Source organism: Alternaria atra (assembly GCF_907166805.1).
Source record: "Alternaria atra isolate CS162 genome assembly, contig: 21, whole genome shotgun sequence".
NCBI classification, from domain to species: Eukaryota; Fungi; Ascomycota; class Dothideomycetes; order Pleosporales; family Pleosporaceae; genus Alternaria; species Alternaria atra.
In genome coordinates, this window is record NW_025091319.1 from 3,125,195 (window position 1) to 3,142,500 (window position 17,306).

A 17,306-nucleotide genomic window follows, 5' to 3' on the forward strand; every position below is an offset into this window, starting at 1 on the left:
GGTGTCTCTTCTCCAAGCTCCGTTCAATGCACCAAGCGCCCATACACGTGTTGTTCATCATTTGCGACGAGCTTTGCGCATGGAAATCAATTGTGCCCCCCGCACGCCAGCTGCGTTTGTTTAGTACACGGCCTCAAAGCCACCCTACGAGTTGAGGTAGTTCCGGACAGCGCCCTGCAGTTTTGTAGCGCCCTCGCCAAGCATGTTCGTCAGGTTTTCGAGATCGTCGCCAGCCGTAAGACCAAACTTGCGGACAAAGTCCTTGGCAGCGGTTTCAAGGTCACCATAGTCTTCTTCCCCGACATCGTCCTCGGGTCGGCCAAAGTATGCATTGGAGGAGATGGCGCTTGCGCCTTCGAATCCTACATAAAAGAATTAGCAAAGTAAAATATATGTACCCTTGCAGAAGATGCATACCTGATAGTCTCTCCTTAGCCTGCGCGGTTGCGGTGGGATCGAATGCGTTTCGTCCGAAGAACTCGTCACTCGAGATACCTTTTTGTGTGCCAAACTTCTCCCGTGCGTACTTCTCACCGTCGTCTTGCGCAGGCTTGCCTACGCTGCCAAAGCCACCCATCTTTTTCTGTGCTGCAGGCTTCTTCGCGGCACCTACTTGCCCGAAACCTAGACGTTGTACGCCCATGCCTAACCTCTCCATATCCTGACTGGAGCGCTCGGGCTTGGAAGTAGAGCCGAAACCACCTCGTGGTGGCGATACGGGAGTGGGAGAGACGATGGTTGATGCTTCTGGGGCTTTCGATTTCGTGGCTGCGGCGGCCTCAGCGGCTTCGGCTTCAGGATCATAGCCCAGCTTCTCGATGCGCTCTGCCTCTTCGCGAGCCTTTCGTTCTGCTTCTTCGAAATCCAGCCCTCCATCTGCAGCAACCACCTTCTTCGCTCCGAGACCCTTCTTCTTCGCTCCTAGAATGTTCTTCTTCGGCGCAGCGCCTGCAGTCGTCTTTCGTACGGCTGCTGGCTTTGCAGCGGGTGCGCTCGATTCAGAGCCGCCCACGAGCGGTGACTTGGGACGATCGGTTCCATTACCGTTGGCACCAGGCTTTAGGAAGGGCGATCCGACCTTGGGTGTACCGGTACGGGAGGGTGGGTTCGACGGTCGCTTGATGGTGGGCTTGTCCCATGAGGAGAAAAAGTCGTCGTCTTCTCCAGCGGGAGTGTTATTGCCGTCGCTGCCAGTTTCGAGTACGTCCGTAATTACGACCTCGTTGGGGTACCTAGTAGGATTAGATTAGCTTGAGTTACTATGTATGGCTGTTGTTCCGTACATTCTGGCATCCGCAGCACAGCGCCTAGTCAGCTCCTCCTTGTACTTGGTGGCGGCATTGCTGGTGTATTTGGCTTTATGGTCTTTACTCGCAAGCGCGGCGGAGCCTCCGTGCGACTGGAAGTACTTGGTAGCGCTTTCGTTACCACCAACTTTCATAATTCGTAATTGGTCCCATTGCCAGACTAGCCTTGGTCAGCATATACTGTATATGGTCTCCAGAGTCTTGAGTGAACGTACTGTCGAGGTTGGTGGATCGTACGAAGGAGATATGGACACCCATGTTACGATGGTTGGACGAGCAGTCGAGACATAGGTAGATGCCAAATGGTACAGAACTCCATGTCGGGTTCTTTGCGCCGCAGTCGAAGCATATCTAGACATGTATTAGATATGGATCAAATATCTCCCTGTTCAAAGGACATACTTTGTTCGCAGGCTTTGACTTCAATTTCGTAAAGATGTTTTGCGACTCGGTCTTGCTGGCGAGGGCAGCCATGGTGAAGACTGGGTAGGAATGGTGCGGGTTGGCGGTAAAGGAGTCGAGCTGTGGTGGGGATAATTTGGGTTGCGGCGCTCGGGAATGCTAGGGTGTCCTATGGAAGCCGCGTTCTTGACACGTGATAAGCGCGATTGCAGCACCTCACTGTCACAGCTTCAACATCCTACTTTCACTCTCACCAAGTCTTCGCATACTTCATACATCTCACTCAAGTCTGCCTTGTTCGAAACGGCACTCGTCACGCGTCTGGGTTACCTTCATGATCAAGGAAGTCATCAGGATCCATGAATACCGCTCGATGCTACGCGCTCACCCTGTGTGCCTGGACTCTTTCGCTGAACTGCAGATACAGCTGGAGCTGTTGCTAATGACTATGATACGGGTACTTATCGTATGCTGACCTTGCCTACACGGGATGACGCAGATTTTGAACCCCATCTTCCTATCTTCCCGTCCCACGGCCTAACGCGACAGCACAAGTGGGGTATGCATGTATATCTGGAGGCGTATTCACTGATCTCCACGTAGCAGCATTGTCTTACTGTATACGCACACATAACTTCTTACTCCCATTATAGACGCCTTGCGACACCTCACAAACCTCAAGACATGTCTTCCTCTGTTCAAACCGTCCCCGCCCGCCGCGGAGCAGCCACCCTCGTGAAAGCCGGCCAAAAGATAAAGATAACAAACACCCATGGCAATCAAGTCGTTGATACCTGGGCATTCGCGCTTCCTTCTGCCGTCCTCATGACTGCATCTTCAAAGATCGAAGCACCTCTCTACCCAAACGCGACCTCCGACTCGCCCTCCAAGTACTCCGCTACTGCCAATACCGCCGCCAGCGCACCCGAATACATGTCCATGTGTCATTGCCGGGCAAGTCTACTGAAAGTGACACCTGCGGTAGGAGATATCATGGTCAGTCAAAAAAGGGCACCGATGGTTAAGGTTGTGGAAGATACAAGTCCAGGCGTGCACGACACTCTGGTCGCAGCGTGTGATAGATGGCGGTACAGTGAGCTGGGCGTCAATGGGTACCACGAGTCTTGCACAGACAACTTCTGGGACGCTTTGCACGGGCTGACCACGTCTCCGTCACTATCGGCTGACCAAAAGGAGGCTCTAGAAGGCCTACAAGCAAAGATGGGGTGCAGAGTTCCAGATCCATTTAATCTGTTCATGAACATTCCTATAACACAGGAAGGGGAAGGTGCGAAGCGAGGCATCAGTTTTGAAGAACCGAAGACGAAGCCTGGAGACTATGTAGTCTTGGAGGCGCTCAGAGATATAGTTGTGGTGATGAGTGCGTGCCCACAGGACGTTCTTACGATCAATGGGAAGAATCCCGTAGATGCTCATTACCAGGTCCTGGACTGAAGCACTGATGTTAAAAGAGCCGTTCCATAGAGCTATCGATGAATGTTGATATTATAGGACATAGCTTTACCTGAATTCATCTCAGATATGACTACGACGAGTCTGGACCCGCCAAGTCTAAACTGACGAAAAAGGTCAACACTAAACACATTCCTATGAGACATACAACATTGGTCGTTGCGGGCAGAAGAAACAAAGGGAAGCTGCGAACGCCGAAATGAAAGGCACCACTCGCGGCGTCAGCCGTTCGAAGTTGCAGCTGCGTAAGAGAAAAGCCGGGGCGAGTACTAGTAACGGCGGACTACCTCTTCTACCCATACGATCGTACTCTGAAAGTCAATCAGCTCTCTTTTGATAAACAATAGTAGCACAACTTAGCGCTTGTATACAGTGAGTGATTCCAAGAAAGAATAGCTGGAAATACGAATAGTAGTCTTGTCAGGCGTCTGTTTGAATGTGCATGCTGGTGCCCAGTCAGCAATCGAGCGCTAGCGACTGAATGCGGGACTAGCGCTTCGGTGAGGCGAACTATTTGGACGTGCCCCACACGGTATCGATAGCGTCTCGAACTTTTTTGCCCTGAAGTCCTTGGAAAGCGCAGACCGCTTCTCACGACAACAACATACCGCAGTCGCCAAAATGAAGACTCAGTGGAAAGACATCCCCGCTGTGCCTACGAGCCAGGAGTTCCTGGATATTGTACTTTCCAGGACCCAGAGAAGGTAGGCTCCTTCTCCAAACACACTCGCGCAAAGCGCCTTCTCTCTACCGCCCTGCACTTTCGCGATTTTGAAGGCGCAATGTGTATCGCATGAAAGACGATAAACTGACTAGTTCTTAGATTGCCGACCCAGATTCGTGCAGGATTCAAGATTAGCAGAATTCGAGCTTTCTACACGCGAAAAGTCAAGTACACGTCCGAAACCTTTACCGAGCGCCTCTCCACCACCATCGAGGCTTTCCCGCGCCTGGCGGACATCCACCCGTTCCACCGCGATCTCCTCAACACCCTCTACGATGCGGACCACTTCCGTATTGCTCTTGGTCAGCTTTCGACTGCAAAGTCGCTGATTGAGACAGTTGCGCGCGACTATGTGCGCCTTCTCAAGTACGGACAATCCCTGTTCCAGTGCAAGCAGCTGAAGAGGGCGGCGCTGGGACGTATGGCTACCATCTGCAAGAGGTTAAAGGATCCTCTTGTCTACCTTGAGCAGGTCAGGCAGCATCTGGGTCGTCTCCCGTCTATCGACCCCAACACCCGCACACTCGTCATTGCTGGTTTCCCCAACGTCGGCAAGTCGTCATTCTTGAAGTCCATCTCAAGAGCCGATGTCGAAGTTCAGCCGTACGCTTTCACCACAAAGAGTCTGTATGTCGGACATTTCGACTACAAGATGCTTCGTTTCCAGGCTGTCGACACTCCCGGTATCCTGGACCACGCACTCGAGGACATGAACACCATCGAACATCAGTCCATCTGCGCCATTGCCCATCTTCGCGCCCACATTCTCTACTTCATGGATCTCAGTGAGCAATGCGGTTACTCTGTCGCCTCGCAAATCGCCCTCTTCAACAACATTAAGCCTCTATTTGCCAACAAGTTGATCTCGATTGTCGTCAACAAGATCGATCTTATGCGTCCGGATCAGCTTGACCCCGAGACACAGGAACAGCTTCAGGGTATGCTCAAGTCTGGCGAAGTTGAGATGCTAGAGCTTTCCTGCAACACTCTCGAGGGTGTTATGGCTGTGCGAAACTCGGTCTGCGATCGCTTGATTGCTGCTCGCAACGCCGAGAAGCTCAAGGCTGGTACCAACAGCGCTGGCGAGCCTTCCGGTCGTCTTGGTGAACTTCTTCGCCGGATCCACGTTGCCCAACCTTTGGGCGGCGTCACTCGCGAGACCTATATTCCAGAAGCAGTGCTTAACAAGAAGAAGTACGACAAAGAGGACCCTGATAGGCCGCTCCTTGAGCGTGACCTGGAAGAGGAGAACGGTGGAGCCGGTGTGTACAACATCGACCTTCGCAAGAACTACCTTCTCGAGAACGACGAGTGGAAACACGACCGCATTCCCGAGGTCTTCAAGGGCCAGAATGTTTACGACTTCATCGACCCTGACATCGAGGCTAAGCTTGCCGCACTTGAGGCTGAAGAAGAGAAGCTGGAGGGTGAGGGCTTCTACGAGTCGGACGATGATCTTGAGGACGCCGAGGAGGCGGACATCAGGTACAAGGCAGAGCTGATCCGTGAGAAGAGGCAACTCATCCGGAACGAAGCCAAGATGCGCAAGAGTCTCAAGAACAGGGCCGTCATCCCTAGGACTAAGAAGTCGAAGCAGATGTCACAGATGGAGTCACATCTCGAAAGTCTCGGCTACGATGCCTCCAAGGCTATCGAGCGTACGACTGCGAAGGCAGAGGCGCGAGGCCGCAGCTTGGCTCGTGGAAGATCAGAGGGTCCTGGTGGCGATGCTATGGATGTCGATACGCCTGGAGCTGCTATGCTTGAGCGTGCCAAGAGCCGAGGCCGTAGCCAAAGCACCAACAGGAGAACGGATGGTGTTACGGATGAGACCGCCGCCTCCAAGGCTGAGAAGCTGGCGAAGTTGTCGCAAAAGAAGATGAACAGGATGGCTAGACAGGGTGAGGCCGATAGGCACCAGACTGGTTCTCTGATCAAGCATTTGGTAAGTTTGCTTCTCCCCTCTCCCACAATCAGTATAGATGCTAACAGTTATTCAGACTGCCGGAAAGCGTGGTATCGGAAAGACCAGCCACAGATAAGCGGACCTGGAGTCTTTCGCGTTCTTGCATTGCGTGTTTGCAGGTGGGGAAAATCATGGCTGGCGTTTGGGATGCATTAGATACCAACTCGCTGTTGATCAAAGCAGCGTGGTAATGCAATACTTCTTTCCATCAATATCCTATCTCGAGCGAAGTGAATTTCTCCATCCAAGTGTTGGCGAGACCTAGAGGAGACTATGCTTGCAAGTCGGTGCACCGCAAAGGGCTTGCACATAAGTTTGGCGCAATTTCTTCACAGATGCAGCAGTGTATTGGAGATGCGGTAGTGTGTTTAGGAGATGGTGGGGAAATGTTCTTGCATTTCATCAAGCGTTTCATTTGTATTAAGCTGCCCATTGGAAAGGACTATACACTCATCTTCATGGCTATAGCCGCATGTGGTTTATACCCCACGACCTCGAATTCCTCGGCTTTCCAGCCATCGATACTGCCCCCAATCTCTCGGTTGATCTTGAGTGTAGGGAAGTCTCGCGGTTCACGCTCTATCTGCACTTTCAGCGCATCTATGTGGTCTATATATACATGTGCATCGCCCATTGTGTGCGTAAAGGTACCAGGTGTTAGATCGCACACATGAGCCAGCATGTGTGTGAGAAGCGCGTAGGAAGCGATGTTGAAGGGTACACCGAGACCCATGTCGCAGGATCTCTGGTAGAGAAGGGAGTGTAAAACACCTCTTGGTCTTTGCTCGCCTTGCTTGTGACCAGGGAAGGAAACGTAGAACTGCGCAAACATATGGCAGGGTGGCAAGGCCATCTTCTTGATATCTGCGGGGTTCCATGCGCTCAATATGATGCGTCGATCGTAGGGCTTGTTCTTCAACTTGTCGATTATTTCAGCGATTTGGTCGACGCCTTGGCCTGTGTAATCCTCTGCATGTCCCTTGTACTCGGCGCCAAAATGCCGCCACTGGAAGCCGTATACTGGACCCAGTTCGCCTTCCTCGTAGTGGTTCAGGCCCACTTTGTCAAGGTATTCCCGGCTACCATTGCCGTCCCAGATCTTGATACCAGCGTCCGAGAGCGGCTTGCTATGTGTGCTGCCTGCAACGAACCACAGCAGTTCACCAATTACGGCGCGAGTGAATACTCTTTTCGTTGTGAGGAGGGGCAGGATGAGTTCTGGTGTCTGAGTGGGGTCGCTCGAAGGTCGCGATAATGCAAACTTCATTTGTGCGGGGAAAGGAATAGCACGCGTGCCAGTTCCCGTTCGGTCGGGGCGGTGTTCGCCATTTTCGAGTATGTCGCGGATCAAAGTAAGGTATTGATGCTCTTCGTGCGCGGGGTTGCTGGGTGCCGTCGGGTTTGTGGTTGGCGGTGCGCTTTGCTTCGCGGTTTCTTTGGGAGGCTCAGGGGTTATGACGGGTTCTAGTGCACTCGGAGGCATTTTGACTATGGATTGGAGGTCTGTGTATGTGTTCGAGTGCTGTGGTGTAACGTTAGAGTAGGAGTCGCGAAGCGCGTCTGGGCTCCAAAACCGCGACTGCGCGAATGGTTCTCGCGGCTCACCGTATCGAAATGCTCGCGACCTAACTGCATTCGCATCTGCCACAAAACACCGACACTGGAACACACTTTCTGATAGCATGGCGGAAGAACAAGCAGCTCATCATCTACTGAACGTAGTGGAGGAGCGAGGTCTCAAAGTCGATCTCGACAACATTCTCCTAGGTTTTGAGGATGCCGAGACAAAGCACGAAACTGCGGTGTGGGTTGAGGAGTACCTACACGAGGACACCTTGTTGAGTAGAGAGGAGCTGGAGTTGTGCGTCTACACTCCGATTATGTTGGTTCTTGCTGACTAGCAGTCTAGGTACCAGACTTTGAAGAAGAAGGGCCTTTTGCACCAGTACGAAAGCGAGGGTGAACCCATCCGACCCATCTTGGACCATGAAGTCGCAGCAGCAATTGAATCATTGAGAAGCTCCACTACTGCGATCGAGGCCCAGTGCAAAGCTCTGGAAGCACAGAAAGATGCGTTGATGAAGCTAAAAGCTCTTGACAAGCCAAACTTGGACGTGGAACATGCAAGGAACGAGCGGAGGAGGAAAGAGGGACAAGAAAAAGCTCGTTTAGATGTCTCTGTAAGCTGTAAAAGATCATACTCTTAGCTTTGCTAATTTGCGTAGGTCGATGATGTCGTTGCAACAGTCACAGAGCAGATGACCGATGCTCAGCGCGAGATCGATTCTGAGAAGTCAACGCTGAAGAGCTACCTGTCAGAACGCTTTACATCAGATGATCAGATCTTAAGCCGACTCCCTAAGCTAGTGTCTCAAATCGTCACTGAGCCTGAAGTCAGTGAGGACGAGAAGTCGATGGAACAGTGGTGCATGGCGATTGTTTCCTTTCGCGCTGCAGAGATTAAAGCTCGGGTGGACGCCGTATTTCTTACCAACGCATCAGGAGACTCACAGAACGGCCTTTCGGAGGAAGCAGAGGACGACTTCAAAGAGAGAAAGGTTGCTCTGCAAGCTGAACTGGAAGAGCTACACTCGGAGATTGCGTCTGTTGCTGAAATGGTCGTCGAGCATGAAATACGCAAGCCGATGACTGAGATGAAGGAGCGCAAGGAGAAAGACACCATGCGAGCACGAACTGCATGGCTCAACTACGTGAGTAACATCTCAAGAGTCATTGGACCATTGCTAATAAGTCAGGTGCTCTCAACACTCGAATACATGGGCAAACGCCTCAGCATCATCACTACTAGCACGCGAGATACTGACGGGTTCCAACAAGCACTGGCGCATGTTCAAGCAGCGGCAGCGAAGCGTATGCCAGAGACACACGCACCAGTTGCGACGCCCGGATTGAAACGCATGAACTCTGGCACGTCAGCTTTTACCCCCATGGTCAAGCTCAAGCCCACATCGACGCTTGACCTTCCATCAGCACTCCAAGATGCGCTTCGTTATGCAGGCATATCGTTCAGCCAGGACAACATTGAGAGCCTGCAAGATGTGCTGCAGCAAGCTCAACTTGAGCGAAGCAAGAAGCTTCAAGACCACTACGAATCTACCGCGATATCGACTCATGATGGACTTGCTGAGCGATCAAGCAAAGCAGACGCAGATTTGAGGGCTATTTTGAGTGCGCTATATAAGCACGCGCCATTCCAGCAGGCTAGCTTAACAGACCCAGAACTGGACGAGCAGTTGAAAGCGATGGAGCTGGAGCTTGAGAACAAGGACCGAGAGCTGTTGGATGCCGAAGGCAGCGAACTAAGCTTGAGCGACCCCAAAGTTCGAGCTTTCATCGCGAAATATGGTAAATAGAGGGAGGGTTTTGACAAACAGGTTTCAGGGCAGGTCGGTGCGTTGTCGCAGTGGAGCTGACATGTTGGACTGGGATGATCCAGGCGCGTATCAAAGGTGGAGTAAACAAGACCTGGAGATGTTGTTTACTGTTGTTTACGGGGCAGAAGAAGCGCTCTTCATGTGAGGTCAAAGTGTCTCTCTTCACCGCTCTGGATCGTCTTGATGAACATGATCAGCTCGTCGGTTGCAAGCGATGGAAGCCACATGTTCCCGGGTGGAGCTATGGGGGAGGAAAGACCTCGGACTGGTCGCGAGGAGTGATGAGCTGCAGCTAGTCCCACCCCATGTGGCTAGCACCCAGCCCCCGAATAACACTAAACATCATCGGCCCCTGTCGAAGCTGCCCTGAGTAGCTGACTGACAACAACTCTGCTCTCCTCACAAACTCACCAAAGCGTCTATCCCCACTTTCGCAGCCGGTTGAACCTGCGCGGGATGCTCGCGCCAGGTACAGGCAGAGACGCAGGCCCTCACTCACTCAATTGAACCATCACCATCACCTTGCCGGTAGCTCCCTGGAGCTATCCTCACACCGCCCGTCATGGTTAAAGGAGAGATCCTCACCCTCGGTGCTGCCGCTGGTGCCCTTGGAGGTGCCTACAAGCTTGCCGAATTCCTCACCAAAGCCAAGCGCGTCCGCGACGTCGGTCCTTCCAATGCAGTCTACGTGCGCATCATTGGCCGCGTCCGGTCCGACCTTGATGAAGTGAGACGTCTTCTCTCCATTCGCGAAATCCACGACATCCTCGAAGCCAACCCTGAGAAGTCCAAGTGGGTCTACGGATGCATGCGCGACGTGCGCGGCGCTCTTGAGAACATCACGCCGCACACTGAGCGCGTCGCTGGCGATGTCGAAGACGGCCGCCGTATCGGTATAAGGCACCGCGTCTACTGGCTACTCAGCGAGAAGGAGAAGCTGGAGAACAGAGAGAAGGAACTCAACATCGCGCATGCCAGCCTCAGCGAGGTGCTCGGCTACTTGACTGCCTTGGAGCCATACGAGGAGCCGCACAAGCCCAAGTCGACCAAGAAGGAAACTCACATCGACATCGACATCCATCAGGAACCTCCTCAGCCTCAGCCTCAGGCCCAGCCGACACACACGACGCACATCGACAGGGAAGTCTGGGTCGAGCGCGACGGCGCGCCGGCTCGACGCGTAGAGGAACACCGCGACGTCTGGGTTGAGCGCGACCGTCAACCCGCAGCCCACTACGAGGAGCATCGCGACGTGTACGTCGATGAGCGCGAGCGCGGACCCCAACACTACGATGAGCGCGGTCCCGCTCCCCGTTACGACGCTCACTTCGAACAACATGGCCGTGATCCCCGTTACGAGACTCAGTATGACGAGCGCTTTGAGCAGCAAGACCACTACCGCTCGCAGTACCCTATCGAAACTCAAGGCAACTACAACCAGAGCCGTCCCTTCCCGGAGCCCCTCGGCCGCCGCCCTGAATCGTTCGAGGACCGTCTCCCCGAGCGCGACTCCTGGATGCAGAGCAACGCGCGCGCCAACCAGCAACGCCCAGGTCAGTACGCCCCCCGTGGCGCACAGTACGCCGAGTACGGTGCACCCCAACCCATCGGCGCAGCCCATTATTCGCGTAGGTTTCAAGGAGACGCGGGCTTTGGCGACGAAGAAATACTAAATCCTCAACCAGTGCCTCTGGACAGGCAGTACGCCGAACGCGAGGTGAGTGGTTACAACACTGGCTACCCGCCCCGTTACGGTAGCAAGCTCTAGATGTTAGCATGAGGCTGACATGCGGGCAGATGTGGATTGAACAAAAGGAGGATTACCGGTTCGATCAGTACGGAAATAGGCTGCCGGATAGGCTTTTCCAGCCAGCTGTGCCTAGGCCCTATCGCAGCCGCATGTAAATTGCAACACCTCTTGGATACGATTAATCTCTTTTTCACTGTCACGAGCCTTTTTGTCTTTTGTTACCCCCCGCGCCCGATGTTTCTATGTAGCTGCCAATTCAAGTTGATACCTCCCGACCGGTCGCTCTTTCCTCTTTTACTTACCATGTGGCTTGTTGCTCACTGAACCACTATCACGACTTCCTCTTGAAAATGCGACACTTCCATATCTGTTCACAGTATACTACACAGCCACAATTGTCACAAACACAGGGAAATCCTGTCATGGCACCCACATCGCTTCCGACGCTGTACCCACGGTACTCATTGAACCGCTACCAGATAACATCAAGGACCCTGAGACTCTGAGGGGCTGACACTGCTCTTGCAGCAGTCCTGCTCACCTGCTATCCTCGCTCATGCCACATTCCAGTATCCACGACATCGACCAGCAGCTGCACAACATTGTGTAGAATTCCCATCCCGACCAGCATGGTACGACCCACGTCTTGGGAGAAGACACGATCATGCTTCTCTCTGTTCCTTCACGCAAAATCTACACGCTGGCCCAACAGCACCCGGACCGCGACCGATGCACTCCTCGTTCTGTCTATCCTTGTCGCTACAGCGCAGTTCGGTCTCTGTATCGCTATGGCACACCGGTTACTTAGCTCACCCCACGAGGTTCAGTGTTGGAACGTGAGCAACACTGGCGATTTTGACTTCAGCGGCTTTGGTCTAGGGTCCAGCCCATCAGACTTTGTGTTCCAGACAGAAACCAAGAACTTGCCGCTTACCTATGCAAACCTGGACAAGGTTTTCAATGTAGGAAGAGCTGAAGATACTGGGGGAGGATAGTCAGGTCCTGAGTATCTGAGTGCTAGAGAGATTTATGGAACCTTGTAAGTAGCCTTGCCTATCTGCTCTACCACTGTATGCATGAAGAGATGCTGATCAACGTCCCCACAGCACAATAGTAGCGGTCCTCATATTCAACCCTTTCTGGCTGATCGTCGACCTTTTACTCCTTCTTCGAGGCCACTACCGGTCCGCGAGCATCTCAAACCGTGCCGGCATGCTCGGATCCACATGTTTCACTATCTACTTCCCCATGGTCGCTCTAGGTGCTGTTTGGCTAAACAGTTTCCCTAATAGTAAAATCGACGAAAGTTACGATACGTGCTGGCAATATGATAAGACGATGTATGCGTTGGAAGGATGGAGCAGATGGGCAAAAGGTATCGTACGAGGATGCGAGGTTTTGGGAACGCTGGGGGCGTTATGGTAAGTCGAGAAACACCACATACACTGGAAGCACTAGGGCATTCGCTAACCAACAGTAGCATGGCCATTTACTTCGCATTCGCGCTCGTTGCCGCGTACACGAACCAGCGAATCGATGCGCAGCAGTCAATGAGACTAGACAATCTTAACAGTTCTCCATTCACTACCAACACAGACAACCGCCGCAACATCCCATCTTCTGGCCTCAGCACTAGTGCTGCTCCCATTCCGATGAACAACTTCGGTATTACGTTCATAGATGCTACCCGGACTCGGACAGCCAGCCCAAGGTTACAGGATGCGAAAGGCCGTTCGAGGATCGAGAGATTCATACGAACCCGTTCGCTGACCCTGAAGACCCTGAGGACCCATACAGATTGGGGGTGGGAGGCCAAGAGATTGTGGCACACCAGCCAAAGACCAGATAATGAAGGTAAAAGACTGTGGTAAAGGTGCTAGGCGGTCAGCAGGCAACCAGGATAGATATCTATCACTTTCCTCGGGTTCTTGACATAACGTCTCAAATACGGCCTTTTAGCCAAGTCTTTCATGATAGACTACAGCTTCCACTAGTTACATTATAAATGCTTCGAGACATTTATCCCTTCTCACAATCCCGACCCTTTTATCGTTTCACTAATAGCCAGGCTGGCTATAGAATAATCCACTTCTTGACCAAAAGATGTTAGCGTACACAGGTGGCGCCATCATCTCGGAAAAACCGGTGTGAAAGAGACTCGGACAATGATCGTGTCGTCTGATACTCGACAAAGGAAGTAATCACTTGTTTTAGTGGCTTTGTCTCTTGCACCATTTTCTCTTTCCATACATCCTTCGGCTTTGTTCATTGATCTTGAGGGAGACGGTACAAATCATCCTTGGGCGTGACCCGTGTATGTGGATGTCCAAAGTTCTTTCGAATCTCAAGGTCTAATCTCTCAGCAACAAACTATAGTGCGGCAGTCATGTCCAAACACAACGATCAAGGCGCTCCGGCTGCCGGCGATACCTTCGGGAATATGCCACCACCCGCCCCGCCTCCGCCAGAAACCAGAGAAGAGACTATCAACAAATGGCTGCGCAGTCGTTATATCGAACACTCCCATCTAGGGGATCCTCTTGTACTCAGTATAGAGGACTTTATCGATATCGTTGCAACTAGCTCTACGCACCCTGGTAAAAGTTGGCTAGAGGATAATGCACTTGGCCTGGCTGCAGCTCTCATGACGACGAGTCGAACTGATATACTCGTCGTGCCATCAAATGCCGCAACAAAGCTCGCTAGCGTTGGCCTATGTATCAGCGACAAGAATGATTTCAAGACAGATGTTCTTTCGTGCCAATGCTACGATGCTATGAAGCAAGAAAGCATTCGATGGGTTATCGTTCCCGTAACGAATGGTATGGCTAGTCCGGAGGAAGCAGCCCGTGTAAAGGCTGCGAGAGCTGAAGCTGCGAAAGCTAAGAAGAGTAGGAAAGCAGGCCAAGGAGACTATTCAGAAACAGGTGATCAAAGCATGCTAGACATCATCCCTGGTGGCGGCACGCATTGGGGCCTCATGATAATCGACAAGCAAAGAAACGATGCCAGATGGCTGGACGGTCATTTGACACTTGGACAAAAGTCCAACGGAAAGTGGTGCATAAAGGAAATCCTTCCACCAGCGTGGACTGCTGGGAAAATTCTCTGTGGATACGACAAAGTTATGGATCTGAAGCGCGGCCAATTTACTGCAGTCACCCTCAAACATGTCCCTCATGACACCCATGATAACAGCTATAAGGGGGACAAGAACTCGGCATGTGGGCCATGGGTTATCGCCATGCTCGAATACCTACTCAAAAACCCGAAGTTTCTCACAAACGGCCTTCACGGTGCGTTTAGACCAAGAGATAAGAAATACCACCACCAAAGAATGGCGTTCAACTCGCTCGAGACACGTAAGCGTATGCAGGAGATTATTCGGAGCGTAGCGGATGAGAACCTGGGTGAGGATGAATTGCCTTATAAGATGACAGTGCGCATCTTGAAGATTCTCGACTGCCTTGGCACTGTTGATCTGTTAAATGGGGTTCTTCATTTTAGGTATAAGAAGCCTCCGCCCAGATCTGGCGGTGATGGAGGTCCAACTAAGGGTCCGGATGGCGGTGATGATGATGAAGATGACAACGATGATGAGGACGACGACAACAACGCAGCCCTGCAAGCGATTCTTGAGCAAACTTTCCGTGTGAACAAAGACGCTTCTGCGCAGGGCTTTAATGACACTAGCGAAACCGGAAACCAAACTGTTCCAGATGATCTCACTATGTCCTCAGAAGACAGCAACAAAGCGACTGCTGGTCAACCGACCATTGTCGGCGGCGTGCTTGGAAAACCCGAAGTGCGAGGGGAAAAGAGGAAAGCTGAACATGGTTTTCCAGATTATACTCAGGATGGAGGGAAGTGGCCTGAGTCTGGCAAAAGGAAAAAGGGGTGAAGGGGATGCTTGAGTGGTAGAGCGGTTTGCTTCTCCGTTGTTCCTTTGGGTTACGATGAGACGACATTTCGGTCTTATATGTACAATAGCTTGTATGATTAAAGATCGGTGCAAACTTCAATGGATGCTGAATGTTATTGACCTGCTCCGAATGTCCTCTTCGCTCATGCCAGCAAATATCTCCCCTTCCATGTATCCATGTACGTAACAGGGTCCGGTAAGCTTAACGTGATATGTTCCGTCGCCTTGATATTTACGGCCATCGACCTCGTTGAGTATAACTGGCACCGAGCATCCATATAGAATGCAAACCCATTGCTGACCAACAGACCCCATGTCTTCTGGCCCTAGACCAACTATGGCTTCGTGTATCTGCTCTTTTGCCTGTTCTTGTGCCCCTTCCTTCGCCCCCGTAGAGTCATCAGAGGTGGTATTCTTTGTGCAACGAAAGATCTTCTTGTTTTCAGTTGCCACTAGCACACGTCGGAGATAGCTTATCAATGTACTTGGTTGCGATTTATCAGCAATCAAAGCGGCTGAATCTAGATGGCCGTCGCCATCGATCTTGGTGAGTGCTAAGGCGCATGCGCGCCGGTACCAGGTAGGAGCGATCCTTGAATCTGGATCGCGATTGGCAACGAGTGTCCTCCAAAGTCTGTCATCGATGCCCGTTTCCAGAGTACCGCACCACCCAAGCATACTTAGCGAGTTCTTCGTGAGCATCCCGCTGTGCACAGCTGAAGCAGTAAACGTTTCGATTGTGCCTAGCAATATTCCCTTGACTTCCAAGATATCGATTGCCTGTGGTAATCTTCTGGCTTTTATAGCGACACCGCGAGATGCATTGTAGGTTTGACCCGTGACGGGGCCGAGCAGATCGTCTGGTGGAATATGTCGCTGACAAAGTCCACCCTCATCGAATGATGCTACCCCTATATAACTGGGTAGGGTTCTGCCTTTGTACGCGGTAGTGCGTAAAGGACCTGGCCAACTGGCCCAAGGTTGGCATAGGATATCCAAAGACGTTGAGGTTAGGATACTATAATCAATAAACTCTTCAAAGATTTGCACAGGATGTTTTGAATAGTCAGAGACGAAGACGTCATACCGTCCGAGCGGTATGGTGACTGATTGACGTCCATCGTTGGCGAGATGCAATAAGGCATAAACAACATCTCGAACATCTGACACTGCAAACGATGAAGCAGCCAGGACCAGAGATCTCAGGTTCATCAACTTCGAAACGCTTGGCGGATCAGATCGCTTTCGAAATACGTTACGCGAAAACTGCATTAGTGCCACTGCTTTAGTGCTTTTAATGTGATCCAAAGCAGCAGGCTCTGTTCTGAATAGTGCCGATTGGTGGTAGAGCGCTTGCATCTGATCGATGTTTGCCGAATACAAATCTACGGCATCCGCAAAATCCAGCCAGCTCAGGATCTTATCTGCAACGCGAACTGATAGCTTCCTCGCACAAGCTACCTCTTGAATCACCCACCGGCGCTCGAACCACGGTTGTTGCAGAAGGCTACCGAAGGATGCCCAAGAGCGAAGCACATCCTCATCAAGTGTATCCCCGCGCAAGTCGATATCTAGCGTCTTGAGGTTGAGAATGTCCGGCACTAAGCTCACGGCCTTCTCAACACCCCCTGGCAAGGACTCGCCGTCTCCTAGCCACGCAATAACATTCCAAGCGTTGAAGTAGATACTAGGCAATTTCGGGATTTGTTGACTCTTCTCATGGATGTTCGTCTGGTCGATACAAAGAGCATCTACCCAGAGCCACAGATAGTCGTCCGTGAGACGAATATGTCTCAAAGCTTGATAGAGGTTCCTACGGATAGCGTACGTCTGGAATTGCTTCACCCCTGTAGTAATCGGCTCATTGCCTGATCTGGGAAGATCATCCAAGAGAACTTCGTACCAAGGCGGATCATTGCCCCACGCATACGAAAGAGCCTGAAATTCGTGTACTACCGTGATGATTTTTTTCATGGAAACGATCTTTAAGGAGCAGAGGAGAGGGCTGTTGAATGAACCGGGTGTGATCCGAAGGAGTCGGATTTCATTGTCTAAGAGGGAAGTGTACTGATAGCCTGTCGTGCGCGTAGGACCTGGGTACGCTATGATGGCCTGGGGCATTCCCTCTAAGACCGAGAGCGCATGGGTATTCTCGTAAGGTGGAAGGACTCTACTATGAGAAGCATGACTTCCAATGCCGATAGGAGACGCATTCCGGGCCGGCGAGTCGCCATGGTAGAAACTATGGGCTGGCGACTGTGATCGCGTTGTCTCATTGTCTGAGTAGTGATAGGGCGACGTGGCGCGATCGCGAGTTTGAGTTCTTCCTCTTTCTGCCTCGGGAACATGTTCTTTGCCGTTCACTAT

At 51.9% G+C, this 17,306-nt stretch overlaps 9 protein-coding genes across 9 annotated transcripts; 6 read left to right on the plus strand and 3 right to left on the minus strand.

Annotated features, from left to right (window-relative positions):
- Positions 1 to 144: 144 nt before the first annotated feature.
- On the minus strand, positions 145 to 1,781 carry ALTATR162_LOCUS1444 (uncharacterized protein; the record flags this gene model as incomplete). Its single annotated transcript, XM_043309040.1, has 5 exons — positions 145 to 362; positions 418 to 1,232; positions 1,284 to 1,467; positions 1,523 to 1,658; positions 1,710 to 1,781. The coding sequence occupies 5 exons, from the start codon at positions 1,779 to 1,781 to the stop codon at positions 145 to 147; spliced, it is 1,425 nt and encodes a 474-aa protein (XP_043164975.1).
- Positions 1,782 to 2,393: 612 nt separating this feature from the next.
- On the plus strand, positions 2,394 to 3,164 carry ALTATR162_LOCUS1445 (uncharacterized protein; the record flags this gene model as incomplete). The annotated part of the gene is made up of 1 exon (XM_043309041.1): positions 2,394 to 3,164. The coding sequence occupies one exon, from the start codon at positions 2,394 to 2,396 to the stop codon at positions 3,162 to 3,164; it is 771 nt and encodes a 256-aa protein (XP_043164976.1).
- A 639-nt stretch (positions 3,165 to 3,803) lies between these two features.
- ALTATR162_LOCUS1446 (uncharacterized protein) lies at positions 3,804 to 5,948 on the plus strand (the record flags this gene model as incomplete). Its single annotated transcript, XM_043309042.1, has 3 exons — positions 3,804 to 3,886; positions 4,006 to 5,851; positions 5,907 to 5,948. 3 exons carry the CDS (start codon positions 3,804 to 3,806, stop codon positions 5,946 to 5,948), a joined length of 1,971 nt encoding a protein of 656 aa, XP_043164977.1.
- A 366-nt stretch (positions 5,949 to 6,314) lies between these two features.
- On the minus strand, positions 6,315 to 7,355 carry ALTATR162_LOCUS1447 (uncharacterized protein; the record flags this gene model as incomplete). Its single annotated transcript, XM_043309043.1, has 1 exon — positions 6,315 to 7,355. One exon carries the CDS (start codon positions 7,353 to 7,355, stop codon positions 6,315 to 6,317), a length of 1,041 nt encoding a protein of 346 aa, XP_043164978.1.
- Positions 7,356 to 7,554: 199 nt separating this feature from the next.
- Positions 7,555 to 9,246, plus strand: ALTATR162_LOCUS1448 (uncharacterized protein; the record flags this gene model as incomplete). Its single annotated transcript, XM_043309044.1, has 4 exons — positions 7,555 to 7,733; positions 7,782 to 8,052; positions 8,098 to 8,583; positions 8,629 to 9,246. 4 exons carry the CDS (start codon positions 7,555 to 7,557, stop codon positions 9,244 to 9,246), a joined length of 1,554 nt encoding a protein of 517 aa, XP_043164979.1.
- Positions 9,247 to 9,829: 583 nt separating this feature from the next.
- ALTATR162_LOCUS1449 (uncharacterized protein) lies at positions 9,830 to 11,035 on the plus strand (the record flags this gene model as incomplete). Its single annotated transcript, XM_043309045.1, has 2 exons — positions 9,830 to 10,895; positions 10,953 to 11,035. 2 exons carry the CDS (start codon positions 9,830 to 9,832, stop codon positions 11,033 to 11,035), a joined length of 1,149 nt encoding a protein of 382 aa, XP_043164980.1.
- Positions 11,036 to 11,646: 611 nt separating this feature from the next.
- On the plus strand, positions 11,647 to 12,012 carry ALTATR162_LOCUS1450 (uncharacterized protein; the record flags this gene model as incomplete). The annotated part of the gene is made up of 1 exon (XM_043309046.1): positions 11,647 to 12,012. The coding sequence occupies one exon, from the start codon at positions 11,647 to 11,649 to the stop codon at positions 12,010 to 12,012; it is 366 nt and encodes a 121-aa protein (XP_043164981.1).
- A 1,391-nt stretch (positions 12,013 to 13,403) lies between these two features.
- Positions 13,404 to 14,918, plus strand: ALTATR162_LOCUS1451 (uncharacterized protein; the record flags this gene model as incomplete). Its single annotated transcript, XM_043309047.1, has 1 exon — positions 13,404 to 14,918. One exon carries the CDS (start codon positions 13,404 to 13,406, stop codon positions 14,916 to 14,918), a length of 1,515 nt encoding a protein of 504 aa, XP_043164982.1.
- A 117-nt stretch (positions 14,919 to 15,035) lies between these two features.
- On the minus strand, positions 15,036 to 16,913 carry ALTATR162_LOCUS1452 (uncharacterized protein; the record flags this gene model as incomplete). Its single annotated transcript, XM_043309048.1, has 1 exon — positions 15,036 to 16,913. The coding sequence occupies one exon, from the start codon at positions 16,911 to 16,913 to the stop codon at positions 15,036 to 15,038; it is 1,878 nt and encodes a 625-aa protein (XP_043164983.1).
- Between the last annotated feature and the right edge of the window lie 393 nt (positions 16,914 to 17,306).